Source organism: Netta rufina (genome assembly GCF_964035555.1).
Source record: "Netta rufina genome assembly, chromosome: 2".
Lineage (NCBI taxonomy): Eukaryota > Metazoa > Chordata > Aves > Anseriformes > Anatidae > Netta > Netta rufina.
The window spans coordinates 91043530-91059060 of NC_140124.1; the positions used below are offsets into that span (position 1 = coordinate 91043530).

At 38.4% G+C, this 15531-nt stretch overlaps 1 protein-coding gene across 1 annotated transcript in view; it reads right to left on the minus strand.

Moving 5' to 3' along the window:
• Positions 1-15531, minus strand: part of MOCOS (molybdenum cofactor sulfurase) — a 222778-nt gene that overhangs the window by 187608 nt on the left and 19639 nt on the right. Inside the window, exons 2-3 of the mRNA XM_084281422.1 lie at positions 6955-7044; positions 3831-3897 (exon numbers count right to left, since the gene is read on the minus strand). Of these exons, the coding sequence (XP_084137548.1) occupies positions 3831-3897; positions 6955-7044 (157 nt within the window). The remainder of the gene's footprint in view (positions 1-3830; positions 3898-6954; positions 7045-15531) is intronic.

Genomic DNA, 15531 nt, shown 5'->3' on the forward strand with positions numbered 1-15531 from the left:
TCTCTGCCTCTCCAGCTGGTGACCTTTAGGAAGGACAAATCAATACTAAGCAGATACTGTATCTACTATTTCTTACTGTGTACCAAAGGTCAAGCAATTTTCATGTATGTATCAGTTCCAACATTCCTGTTTTCAGACACAGAACTGATTAAACCTGGGAATAAAGAATTCTTATCTTGCATATAGCACTGTTTCAGAACATGCGATAATTAAAAAAAAAAAAGAGACTTGGAACTTATTTCAGAGGCAAGTTATGACGCTCACAGAAGGATTGCAACGCTTTACTTTGCTATCGTGAAATGATCTCTAAAAATAAGCTGCAGATGAAATTATAAACAGCTTTTATAAGACTGCTTCCTTTGCAACATTCTGAACCACCTGTGTGTTTTACCACAGAAGCAATTCTTTTGAAAAATACTAAGCCCTTTACGTTCATTTCATGCATGCCTGTTGCACCTTTTTCATCCATATGTGCAGGCCACAGAGATTTTTCTCCTCTTACAGTTTCCTTAGATGGCATATTTTGAGAGAGGCCTTTATAGAAAGCCATGTTTTGGTTCTATATTTAAACTTGATCCCATTTAGCTCAATGCCAAATCCTTTTAGCATCAGTGAGAAAATTCTGTAGTACACATATTGCCATAGCCTAGGAGATGCCTGGTGCTGAAACTTAGCTGAAATTTCTTGACTTTCTTTTTTTTTTTTTTTTTTTTTTTTAACATTTGAATTCCCAAAGTATGCTCAAGTTTAACATTTCATAGCAACTGAGGTTCAAGGATGAACATCAAAACTCTACTAAATTCAACAACATTTTGTTCAAATGGAAAAGGTACCTTGCAGTATATTTTAAACACACCACAAATTTAACACTAAAATATCAGTCTGGCTCTGGTTGGAAGACACCACTGCAAATGTAAGACCTAGAAGAACAATGTTTTTAAAATATTCAGAAAGCTAGTATTTCAAAATGACTGCATATGGGAAAAAGGTTATTTAATACCCACTCTAATGAATTTCTGAGTTGTATTATCTCTGCAGCATCGTAAGGAGATATTGCCACTCACATCCCTTAGCTGTATGGAACGGAGCAATGGCACATCCAAATATCCGTAAGCAAAGTCATAAAAAGGGTCTATAATCTTTTCATGCGGACATTTAATACATTTAGAGAAGGTTTATTACAGTTCTTGCTTCCTCTTCTTGGCATCAATCATATTTAATACAAAGATACATACAATGTTAAAAATCACAGTTCACTTCAAATAAAGACAAGCAGTGTTTTACGAATAAAAGTTTTCTTTTTGTTCTTACTGTACTTGAGTTGCTCAAGAGGTAAACCATTTTCATTATTTAAATTTTGTAAATCATAGAAAACATCCACTGACTCTAATATTTAATCATTTATGCTATGTTCATGCAAACCTATGTTCTTAGAGTGGTTGCTGCCTGTCAAAAAATACCAAGGCAAAACCAAGTAACAGTTCTGCATTGTGGAACAGTGTACATGGCCAGATTAGGGAAGTCTATTCTGATGTTGCTATCAGCAATATAGACAAATAACAAATCAGAAACTAAGATTTCTGTTTATTTTGAGGGTTTGTTATGTGGCTTGGACTAGATGATCTTTAAAGATCCCTTCCAACCCAAACCATTGATTCTATTATTCTGTTTTTAATTAATTGCACTGTGTCATCTGATCAGAAAATCAAATGAAAAGAATAATAATAATAAAATGGCATAGTACCTCGGGGTCAATCCCTGAAAAGAAGTTATACGTCTGGCTGCAGCCATGCTCCACAGGCAGAATTATAAGCAAGCAAATCTTTTAAAGATTTCTGAAATTACCCACCAAACTATTGTTTCACCAAAGAAATCTAGTCTATGTTCTGTGATACAGGACAGAGCTGCCTGTCTCCCTGTCTTGTCATATTGCTTATTCTGATTAGCTGCAACAGCATGAAAGTATAGATTTTTAATATACTTTTATTGCCTTTTAGATAGCTGACTTACTGACAGAAGTTTTGGGGCATTTTATTCCCCAATTTTTACAACTATGTTTTTTTGATTATTATGCTTTTAACATTTTTATTGGGGAATAATGGCAGAATTTCTATAGGACTAGCTGAAAAATCCTATTATTGAATTTGTTCAATTCTGCATCCAAATGAACTGAAAATGTTCATTTGCATGCAGAGGGCTTTTTATTTATTTATTTATTTTCAGGAGAAAAAAATAAACAATGCAAACACTGCTATGTTTCCTGGAATTTCCCATGCTGCTCTTCTAAAAGTCTCATTTGTTTGTTTGTTTTGTTTTAGACAGGATCCAAAATAAAACAAACTGAAGATGTCATCTCTCAAAAAAAATCTGTATCTGTTACTCAGTGGAAGTCTATTTCCTTGCTCACTAACAGTGAAGAACATAGAGTACTATAGAAATTATTCCAGAAAAGAACACTTGCTACTGTACCTTCATAAGAAGAATGATTAAATGGCAACATTGAAATATCACTTGCAAGGAATTAAGATCAGAATTCTGACACTGCATGTGAGCACACAGGCATGCTCAGCAGACTGCAGGGCTGGAGGTATTGCTGTACGTGGTTCTAAGCATCTGCTTGTGAAAACAGCCATTCCTCATAGATTCTTTCATTTCACTTAGCCATACGTTAACAGGTTGTCATCCTGCCCAGCATAAGACAGGGCTGTGGAAAAGGCAAAAATAAATACTTTCTCCAGAATGTTCAGGGGGGGGGAAAAAAAAAAGGAGAAAAAAAAAAAACACAACAAGAAAAAAGGAAACAGGTTATACCCAGCACCATCTTGCAGCTAGAAATCTTGTTTTTTCACACCCTTATAAAAGTGCAGTCAGAGAAAAGGCAGCAAAAAGATGTAAAGTAGATTTTCTTCATTATAACTCTGAACACTACACTGCTATAGTTCCACTACTGTTGATCTAAATTCTGTAATGTGTTTTGGCAAAAGGTTTGCTTTTAAAATGATAATAAAGAGGAATCTATGACATTTCCCACCCTGGGTAAAGAGTGCCATTAAAAGCAGGCCAATCAACTGTGGTAAAAGCTTGCATATTCTTCAGCAACGACATATTTTATAAAATATCAACAGGTATCTAAAAAAAAAACACACACTAAAACCAATAACTAAGTTCCTAAGCCATATACGCTTGGTGTAAACTAATGGGAAAAAGTGCCCTTTCAGCTCACTGAACTCTTGGGAGAAACACTCATTTAGCGACTCAGTTTCCTTTCTTGCCCTTACCTGGAAGTCCTGATGCTATGTTTACTTTTTATTTTTCTTTTTGCTCTTAAAAATTACATTAAACCAACTTTAAAAGGTATTTTATTACTCCAACAGAAGTATCTGCTGTAAAACAATGTACACATTCCCATAAGGTTTTTATAAATTCCTGCAAGCCATTATACCTTATTTAATGTCATCTGAATTTTTACTGTGTTCTTGCACTCACAGTTCTACCTTACTAACTCACCATACCATCATAATAACACTGACTTTTGAAATTCAAAATTCTAAATATTTATTAAAACCATAGACTTATGTTACAGCACTAAGTTAACTACAGGAATTTAAGAATTGGGGCATCTGGGAGAAAAAGAACTCACTTCTCTCTGATTCTGTGCAATATTTGACTGCCCAAGTACCTCCTCCTTTAAAAGCAGAGTGTTTTCTTTAGATGTGACAGACAACCCTCCAAAAACGGCATCACATCTAAGTCATCAAAACAGCACAGACCTAATCAAAATGAAAAATATGAAGTGCATCATACAACATCTGAAAGAAAGATTATTCTACCTGTATCGGACATGCTCGATTGTGTCGTATGTCAGCTTGCTGCTGATATTCTGACTATGAGGGTTGCCTAGGAGACAACAGAGATATAGAAGTTAATCATTAATCACAGTTTTGGTATTAATTTTTTGCTTTTATCAAAGTATTACACCAAGCCAGCCTGAAAAGATGACAAAGAAAGATTTAATGTATACTTCACAGCAATGCCCCGAAGCTCCTCAGAATAGTTAGTCAAGAGGAAGGACATATAACAGAAGCAAGCGATTATGACAGACCTTGAAACTTCAGCTGTATCTGTTACTGGAACTTAGGCAGTTCCCTCTAAAAATACAACTGCATATGCACAAATGTTCCGCCACAGAAACACAGATAGAATGCTCATTAATAAATGTATCCATGCACTAATTAAGAAGCGATTTAGAAGACAGCAAACGGAAACAACAGACATTCATGACACCAGGATTATCCCTGTTTGTTGGTTTTTTTTGTGTCTGAAATTCAAGTAGCTCATGAAAACATAAATTTCACTGCAAAATTAGTAGCCATCTTAGCACAGCTCAGCACAGGCATGTGTTAACAATTAAGACAGTACCTAAGAAGTGCCTGAATTTATCTCCATGAGCAAAAGAGATTACAGCAATATCCACAGATGCACAACACTTTCCTACTTTCTTACTAGTAAATGCTTAAAGAACATGTCTAAACATTTTTGAAAGAGAACAAGAAAAAAAAAACACACAACTATATTAATACAATTTTGCAGTAAGCTACAGTATTATCTACTCTCTTTCTTAAATTTCAAAATCATCCTCTTGAAAGTTATTGAGTGACGGTTTTAAAAAGAATAACAAATTTAGAGCTCAGACCAAAGATCTAATACTTAAGACTGTACATGTCTGATGTCGCATTTCTCTAATTTCCAATTCAAATATTCTCAATTTAGAAGTGAGAATCTCTTTTACTTACATTCCTTTCCCTCATTTACACATGCAACAGCTAAACTGCAGTTCTTCAAATGTGTGGATTATCATCCAGAAAATAATAAAAAAAAAAGCTGCGAGCCAAACTCCCCCTTCATTCGCACCTGTGTCTGAGAAATGAACTCTTTTTATACAACAGTTATTGCCCTCAGAGTAGCAGGTATAAATGAATAAAGAGCCTTGACCATACAAGGGATCTCATTATCATTTTAGACAAAAGCAGCATAAAACTTACAATTTGTTCTTGCATAGTGTTACAGGTACCGTGCAAATCTACTCCAAAGTGGCAGCACTGCTATTTCCATTCATGACCACTCAATTGATTCACAACTTTATTTTTTTTATCTGCCACAGATGGTACTTCTAATTAAAAGGGTTGAGGCCAACGTTGTTTGAAATAACTAAGATCAGGGTGCATACATTTCACTTTACAACAGCCATAGTGACAGAACATTAATTTTAATATCACTGACATGCATTTGAATAGGAGACTTTGAATGTAATCTAATCGATGTATCTTGTTATAACAGCAAAAAACCTTACCCTTATCAAGAACATTTATTTTTGTAGCGGAACTTAAATCCACGCTCTGGATCCTGGCCTTGTCAGCAGTCAGGAAATGAGAGAGGAAAATGATACGATACATACGAAGGTGTATGACAGGAAGACTAGCCAGAACTCCCCAGTGGCTTATCACTCAGGTGATAAGCACAAGTGTGCTGGTGCTTTAGCGAACACAGTTTTCTTTTGAAGCCGTGGTATCTAGCTCCCAAGTGAGGAATCACTTTGCTCTATGGATCAGGGAGCACGAGGAAGACACAAAACTAGCAAAAAGGAGACATAGCCCACAAATATTAGCACACAGTAAGAAATTGTGATAACTTCAGTGGGACCACAAACAGCATATGCAGGTAATACTCTACAGTATTTTTTTTTCTGGATGAGCATGAATCATTCTTCTAATATAAAACATATCTCACAATAACAGTACTTCCTCAACGCAGGATGCTGCTGCCTATATATAAAAGCACAAGCAGTGTGTGCTTCTCAGGGAGATGCAACCTGGTCTAGCAGGAGGTGTCCCTGCCCATAGCAGTGGGGTTGGAACTAGATGATCTTTAAGGTCCCTTCCAACCCAAGCCATTCTGGGATTCTGTGATAATAATGTCCTAGATGGAAAAGCTCTTTCTCCAGCATCTTCTGCCAACCTCTGGCAATATGTAGGCTAGCTCCCCTCACAAAACACAAAAAGGGCAGTGGCTACTTTTCAGTGACAGCCTTATGATTAGGCCCCTTTGCCCAGCAATGGAAGAGGGCAAAATTCACAAGGCCAAGGAAGAAAGCAAACACGAGAGTGAAAGCACCTCTGCAGCTCCTTGCAATGACTCTCCTAGAAGGCGCAAGGGTCTGGATTCTGGTCCATGCATAAGAAATTGTTCTTGTATTTTGAGATGAAAAAAATGACAGAACCAACCAAAGTGCTCAAGCTACTTCGTATGTACTTATCCCCTAACCCCTGGGCAGAGTAAACCCTCCCTTTGATTTTTCCTTTTCACCACCACTTTGAATCTTGATTCCTTCCACATGACCGACAGATGTGTCTCTCCCAGTGGTTTTCTCCTGGGAGGGCAAATCAGGTTTGAACATCTCAAACAGGAGAAGAAATTGAACCATTATGTCCCACTCTGTAGAGGTGCTCAGAGCTTGCTCTCTGCTATTTTACATAGGCTCTGAGATCACTGAAGCTAAAACTTTCATGAATCTAGTTCTAAGTGACTTTCCAAGCTTATCAAGGGTGTACAATGGGCAAAACAACCAAGAACACAGACTAGGTATACTAGGCATCATCATGCTAACTGAAGGCACTGCCTCCTGATCAGAGCTAGCAGGGTTCATCAGCACAATGGCAGGCAGAGGAGTTTGTATCTGTCTGCACCCCTCCACACAGACGTGCCCTTGGCCACTAAAAACAATGCCGGAGATGAAACAAAGAGATTGGGACTCCTCTGCAAAGTCACTGGTCCTCCAACAACACTACAGCAGTGTTAAAAAACACGGAAGACCTCTTCCAACAACAAAACAGTACTGGTTTTGATCTATTTATACGGAATCTTGGGAAAAATAATGGAGCACTGCTTCGTACTTACCATAAACGTTGTTTCTGAGGTCCTCAGTAAAAGCTTTAAGTAGACTATCTGGGAAAAGTGTTGCACCTGCATGGTCAAGGTAAGTTATCCCTAAAATAAAAATAAAATGATTAGATCCAATTTTTTGCAACATTTAATTCCAATTTCTCATAGTATACCATACAAATGTCCACAGTGAAGCATACCATACAAAAAGTTGATTGCCCTAGAGTTCCTAGGGTATGACATTTCCCTGTCTGGCTTAGAGGCCTGCATGGATATTGAAAAAAATAATGTCAAAAACATTCTAATAATCAAGCAATGTTCACAGTGAGGCATTTTCCACTCACCGGCAGAGAAAACAACAAAAAAAAAAAAGGACACTAAAGAAGCCCAACAACTTGATTGCATCTTTTTAATTTTTAACTAAAAGCAGAATATTTTAAGAGGTCCTTTTTCCATGATTAGACATCACACACTTTGAAGAGAAACATGTTTTTGTTCTGTCTGTACGAGACTGCACAAATTAATGTTTGAACCACAGCACCTTGTCACTCCTAGGCACTACATATTATCAAAACTATTACTACATTAATACTAATTACTATTATTAATAGCAACAACAATAGCGTTGCCTCCTCATTGACATGAAACAATTATCTCAAGAACTGACAAGGCAAAAATCATGCTTGAAGCCCAAACGCGGGACTAGTTTAAGTTTAAATGCATTTAAATATTCTCGCTACTTTGCTTCACTTAACATTCAATTCATTTTTAAAGTCTCCTTTTATATTATTAAGCTATTGCAAAACTTTTAAATAAAAGCTTATTGGAAATGAAGGTTTTTTCATGTTTGGCCATTTTAGATTTCTTAATCTTTAGCAATTATTCTTCAATTTCTCCTGTGTGTCGCATGCCCTTTATTAGTTTTTTTCATTTCACTTACCTGAAGTATTTCAAGCTATTTCAAATTTTAATAATGATGAATATGATTAAGATTAGAATTTAATAAGTATTTTAAAGGCCTTCCCTCTCCACAGGGAATAAAACTGAGTTAAGCTTAAACAAGAAGCCTTGACACTTGGAAATATATATAATTATATATTATGTTGCTGTAGCAGTGATTCAGTGGGTAAGGATGTGAGACTGCTAATGATAATACCAATCTGGACACCCATCCCTTTTCCTATTTTCTGAAAGCGAAAAGTTCTTCCCTGCTTTATGATTCCCCCATTTATACTGTCCGGTATAAAGCAGATTTTTTAATGTGCTGAAGTTAATCGAGGAAAAGTGTTTTGAGGTGCTGTGAGGGAAGGAGGGTGGAAAAAACCTGGACTGATTTATTAGATATACAGACTTTCTGACTTTTTTTTTTTTATTTTATTTTTTTTATTTTTTTAAATCCTAGAAAGTTTCTCTCAAGCAGTATGAAGAAGTACATACAACCATCCAGGTCAAAATGAAGATTTAGAAGTCCTGTGGTGAAACCTGGCTGTTCCACAGTCAGTCTACATGTCAAATGCCAGCAGGCAAACTTCACTTCAAGGAAGTGCCTACACAATCACGCCAAGCCATCCTTACTATAGCAGAAATACCCTTATGTCTACACTCAACTGTTTTTATGAATATGCTATGTACACTATAGAAAAGAAACAGTGATACAGAAAATTGGCAGAGAAGATATTTTCATGCCATTTCTAATAAAAAAGACATTCATTGTAAAAATTCCTCTGATAATTTCTGGCACGAAAATTTCCTTTCTGCCCACTTAAAAATGATTCACAGTTTCATTCAGGAGCCATGGCAATCACTTGGCATTCCCCAGCCCCAGAGATGGAGGTGCTTCAGACTGAGAGAAGCACGTGGTGCCACTTCAGGGGATGGGCCAGGGATGCCCAGAGGGCATCTGGTGGCCCAGGAGGACCAGCATCGCCTTTGCTGTGACAGGGGATCAGCTTTACCTTCACCAGGCCATGCAATTGCTATGATGGGGCCACCTGTGAGGCTCATTATTCACCTGACACCAGAACATGCTTGGGAGCAAACTTTTCTGGCTCTGACGTGGAGTTGAAGCGATTGCAAGTATATGCAATTTGGTTTATTAATTTTTATGGGCCACACAAGCTCATCCACACAAAGCTTATCTGGACCTAGATGCCTCCGTACAGTTTTTGGATCCTTTCAGTCAGAAGGAGCTTGACAGTATCAAAGAGGTAACTTAGCTATATGGCATGCAAAAAAAAAGTACCCTGCTAAGGCTGATCACATCAAACCCACCCCTTTGGAAGGAGCAACAAAGCTTTCCAAGCAGACCAGCGGGAGACAATGTGAGCAAAAAGTCCCCCTAAATGATTTTTCAAATTTGATTTTCATGTAGCTAATTAAGAAGGACAATACCCTGATTTTATTAAATGTAAATACTTTTGAAATTGCTCACTTGTTTTTAAAATCCCACCCCTGGGTACATCATTCTGAAATCATGGGAGGATATTTGATTGAGGAAGGAAAAACTACTAATTCTTAAACTTTTATTTTATCTTTGATGATGTTGTTTAATTGAAAACAGAGAACAGCATTTAATACTCTTTCTAAACTGCCTGAAAAAAAAAAAGAAAAAGGTGCTCCCATAATTTGAGACTGCACTGAAACAAATATCTTTATTGCTATTGCATTTTTATGCTGTAGTTTTTTCCTTCTTGTCTTATTTCAATAAAACTGTGGTTTTAGAGGAAAGAAAACAAGAGTTGTGGCACATGCATAACACCTGCAAACAAAATAACATTAATAATTTTCATTGTGTTTTTTTTTCCCCTAGTTTAATAACATTTGCTATTTTAACTTTATTGAACGCACATTAACGAAAGAGATTTGTCAGTACATACAGAGTAATCTAGCTCCCTCTGTTTCACTGTGGTATTTGGTATATAGCCTGTCAGCACCATGAAATTACGCTGTTTATGGCAAGTAACAAGAGAAAGAAAACATAATGTGATCAACCAAAAGAAAATTAAAATATAATACCTATTAGGACCTGTTTTCTTTACTTGGGGAAAATGTAAAATTAACTTTGAGTTTAATTTACATATTATTATGTTTGGAATGTGCAAATGACTTCATTGATCGAATAACGCACCAACTATTTGATAAAACCACATTTCAGAAGGAGTTTTTTTTATAGGACTATTGAAAACCACTTAATGTACCAGCATTAGTTATGTAAAGTTATTCAGCAAGAGTATCCATTCATAAGCTATAATATTCACATGCGAATATTGCAAATTATTTCTACATATTTCTCAAACGTGGACCAGTCCTTCCTGCTCAAGAAAAAACAGCACAACAACAACAAAACAACAAAACCACAAAATAAACAGATCCCTTTTTTCCTTTTGTTTTAGAATTCATGTCTTGATAAAAACATCCACCAGCTCTGAATACCAGACTTAACTCTTTGCAAAACTTCAGGCATGAACATGCACATGCTGCCTCAGAAATGCTGGGGGTCCATTCAGTTTAACTGAATACTCCTATCTTGTATGCAAAAAAATATTAATGTTTTGTAACATTTTAAAATTAAGAGTTTAACATCAAATGAGAACACTGGACTAAACATATGGTCCGGTCCGACCACCAGCAAAGAAACTAAAGCAAAAGGAAAGTGCAATGATTAATCTTTCAGAGCCAAAATACTTGCCACCAAAAACTTGGCTCCACCTGGCTTTGAAGAACCTAAAAGGTGTCATTTGAGAGCAGAACTAGCCAGTTACCTCCTTATTAAATCTTCTAGGAGTTTTTATTAAAGTTTTTTATAAGTTTTTTAAGTTTTTATTAAATCTTCTAGCAGTGGAGCATAAGACTACAGCCCTGCAGGTGCTGCAGAGGGGAAGGTGAGTAGTGGCCTGCAGGGAGATCAGACCTTCTCCTCTCTGCCCCACCACCAGACCAGGCCTGGTCATCCAGCTGACAGCTGGCTAAATGATGACTCTTTCGGTGTCCTGAACATTAATTATGCTCTTTTATCCCCTGACGTTCTTCTTGATGCTACACATTTCTGAGCCGTGACAGCATATCACTTGCAAAAATAACCAGTTGACCAACTTGCCCTGTTTTCCACCTCCTCAACTTTTCGCAATGCTGTCATAGAATCAGAGAATCACTAAGGTTGGAAAAGACCTCCAAGATCATCTGGTCCAACCATCACCCTACTACCAATGTCATCCACTAAACCCTGTCCCTAAGCACAAGGTCCAACCTTTCCTTGAACACCCCCAGGGACGGTGACTCCACCACCTCCCTGGGCAACCCATCCCAATGCCTGACTGCTCTTTCTGAGAAGAAATGTCTCCTCATTTCCAACCTGAACCTTCCCTGGTGCAACTTGAGGCCATTCCCTCTAGTCCTATCACTAGTTATCTGTGAGAAGAGGCTGATCCCCAGCTCCCCACACCTTCCTTTCAGGTAGTTGTAGAGAGCAATACGGTTTCCCTTTAGCCTACTCTTCTCCAGACTAAACAACCCCAGCTCCCTCAGCTGCTCCTCACAGGACTTGTGTCCCAGACCCTTTACCAGCTTTGCAGCCCTTCTCTGGACATGTTCCAGGCCCTCTCTGTCCTTGTAGTGAGGGGCCCAAAGCTGAACACATTACTACTGCAGTCCCCACAACTAACATGGCCATGCAGTGGCTTTCCAGGTACTTCCCAGGACCTTGTCAGTGCCAAGTTCCCCATGCCCCAGCCCATTACAGCCTGCCAGTCACGCTGCCAGAAGTTTCCTAACGAAGAATGAAATGTGTATTTACAAGGCAGGAACTGTGCGGAATCATGAAGTTCGATTGGCGGATATAATTACAATTCAGTGGGATTATATACACAAAATTACTTGGAAATAGATACAGCCAGTGCCCTGGGGAGACAGTATATACCTTAAGTACAGCGACATTAAGAACAAACAGTATGAAATCGATTATATGAAAACAAGCTGAAGGCAAAATAAAGCTTTATCTGTCAAAAGATGAATATGAGAGACTTTCATACACCAACGCACAAAAAAATAAATAAAATAAAATGAGAAAACTGGAATAACCAAGAACTAAGAAGTGACAAAATAGCGAGGAGAGAGCTCTACAGGGGTTGTAGGCGAGTGGGCCATCCTCTGGATCCAGTAAGGTGCTAGGAGATAATTGAGTATCACATCAGCTACCTAAGGTTATTGCCACCATCTAAGCCAGGTGCCCTTTAGACGCTGTTCCCTCTTTCCAATGACTGCATAAGAACTTGCCCTCCCTACCAGAGTTGCTCCCAAGTTAAATGCCAAAAGCAGCTTTAACTAGGTTGTGCACCTAACCTTGACAAAATCACTTGAAATCTCATGATGACACAGTGAATGGCATGCCCACATACTGTATAAAAATCCTAGCTCTGCAAAAAAAAAACACATCAATGAAGTATATTAAAAAGTAAAGGAAAGAAAATCCTACTTACATGGCTTGAGATTGGCTTCTGCTAGACATTTTCTGTTCTGAGCATTCAGTGAATATTGTAAACTATTTGGTATCCATGCCTTCAGTTCCTATTTGGCATCGATTTAGACAAAAGCTATCAAAACCAGATTACATTTTCTGAATAGCAACATCCCTCTCACCTAAACTCTGCTGCTCTGCTCAACAAGGCAGTGTTTTGTTTCCCTTGCTTAGGGCCAGGAGCTCTTCCTAGGACCACAAAAGCCTGGTGCTTGGCAGACAAAAGCATTGATACGAAAGCCTGAACAGCTACCGTAAGGTTCGAGGTGACCCTGCACCTCAGCACCAGTACACCAGCAACCTGCATGAAGGAGCTTGTGCTTTATGGGCTGCTAACTGACTTGCGTGCGGTAGTGCTAAGCTGATGTATTTTGGGGGTTGACTTGATGGACTGATCACAAAACATGCAATTATGTTTATACATAGTAAATTCCATTAGTTTTCTCCACTTCCTGTTGGCTTGCATTATTTCTTCTCATTGCACTATTAGCTTCAGCAAAGCATTCAGAGTATTAAATCAGTTTGCAGTCAATATCACATACCATCTTTGCTGTATGCCTCAGCAACGGCCACAGAGACCCCCGGAAAAGCTCTTCAGGTGGCCAAAGTCCTGAAAATTGTGAACTGATTACTGAAACGTAAGCAGTGGCTATACTCCATGTACACAAGTAGTTTAGAGTACCCCTATGTGCAGTGCATAGCCTGCTGATACAGAGGTCCGTGTGAGTGCAAGGGTTTCACATTTATTAAGAAGCCATATCCAACCCTACAAAATGCATCTTTCACAGCTGCAGAAAAAAAAAAATTACATGCCACCAAATTTCATCATTTACCAGCTCCTGTGCTAAATGAGACCACAGCAAATGGATCAATGAGCACCCACCTTCATCCATGGGGCCCACCTGTAATACACAGCTTCATCCAATGTTCACTTTCTGCCCACGAGGGCCGACTAAATATCGATTGCAGCCAGTGCTGTTATTTCTGCAGGCACCTTTAACAGGTTGTGTTTCAGATTCTGGTTGAAGCCTTACTCATGCGCATGAATCAAGAGGTACCTCAGCTACATGCGAAAAACATACTGCAGCCCACCATCACATCATCTTTGGATGAAATATAAATCACAAGTGATTCATATTTATGCAAGTCTTCAAACGACTGCAGCTTACCCAAACCGAAATTCATTTTCACACCTCCCTAGTGAAGGTATGACCATCTTTCAGTCTTTCTTCCCCCTCTGTCTCTGATGCAATAGATCAAATGATAGAAGAGTTGAAAGAGAACATGGTTCCTGTTCTTTTACTACTGGAAAATGCCTTTGTTGGTAGTGCTGGAATTTTCACAGAAACTTTCCCTTTTGCATTGGAAAGAGGCAGTATGAATTTTAACTGGAGATGAAAACATGATAGTGGAAAGCAGTGTTTAAGGAATCTTAATCAGTTATAATAATGGTCATTAGTTAAACGTTCTTGTTTCAATCTCCTGCACTACTTTTTCTTCCCATTATTCCCATAAAACAGTCACAAGGCGTGCAACAACATGTCAGGATAATGTTTGAAACTGACTTTTCTAGTCAGTTCTGTTTCTTGCTCTGTGACCCATACTAATAGGATTCGTACAAAATCTAGGACAAATTAGTGACTCTAAATATTCCCAGTAAAATACAACAAATGAGATGTTCACTGATATATCGAAGGCTTTTAAAATGGTTTTATTGGTTCCCAAGAAACATTAGAAGATAAACTAAGTTCAAAATAACAGGGAAAAAAAATAGTTACCCTTTACATCTCCTTTTTCCTTAAAATTTTCGTTCCTGAATTTTCCTTAAAAATCATTTCCTTACACAGAAATACTCAGATCACTATGAGGTGCTGGGAGCTAGAGGCTTGGGTTGAACAATCAACCATGGCAAATTATTAAACACCCATATAAGAACTGGTAAGTGTAACAAAAAGTGAATGACACACAGCAAAAATCAGCTTATTGGTGATCATGACTCTTCAGGCCCTGCAGGACTTCCAGCAGCCATCTCTTCTTGGTGACAAGAAGACTTTCAATGTGCTCTTTAGCAAACGCAACAGTACTTCCCTCTGCTGGCTTTTTCCAGCAAAGATGAGAGGCTGCTGCCGCTGCAAGCCACTAATGAAGTTATCCTGCAGTGGAAGTTCTTCAAACGAGGCTCTCCACAATTACAGCCACTGATGGAAACAGCAAACAGTCTGTTGCCAGGAGCAGATAGTGAAGATCAATTTCAGGGATATAAGCATAAGAGGCACATGCATTACCCTTAAGCACAAATTAGGACTATCCTTCAGAGAAAAAAAAGTGTAAAACTAAATAGCCAAGTCACCAAGAGGAACTTCATGTAAATTCAAAGTGAGGACCATCGACCAGAACCCTCTTCTCATAACGTGGGAGATCTGAAAAGGTCCTTATCCTGGCCCCCAGTGGATAGGCCTTTGCTACAACAGGCAACTGCACCCATCAACCAAGCTAATTCCTTCTGAAAAACAGGTAGGTTATTAGTCTACCTTCCTAAAATCAGACCGGCACATCAGAATCTCATCCTCCTAGTAGGAAACTGCATCTGAAGTCCTAAACTATGTTTTTTCACAGCCAGTGTATTTTCGTAACTCCCACGTCAACTTCCTTTTGGTTTAATACCTATTATTACCCAGTCTGCTTCATTGGGTATTTCTCCCTTGACGAGCCAGTAGCACCTCTCCACCTGACCTGGCTACAAAAGCCATTTTCCTTTATTTCTAATGCACTACACATCTCACTACTCACTCCAGCAGTGGCAGCTCTTCCAGCCAGAAGCCCCTTCTTCAGGGGCACTAGGGTATGGAGAGTATGAGGTGGGGGACTACAACACACATCCCAGAAAAAGATCTCAAAAGTTCAGAAAGTCAGAGGTATCTTCCCTAACATCATTGGAAAAACCTCTCCTCTGACTAGTACACCTGATGTCTCTTGGCTTAGGCTCCTAATTGTATTTCAGTTTGCCTTCTATAGTGGAAAAACATCAAGTACAGAAGTTTCAGTGTTGCTTCTGAGTAGCTAGTTAAGATTAATACAAT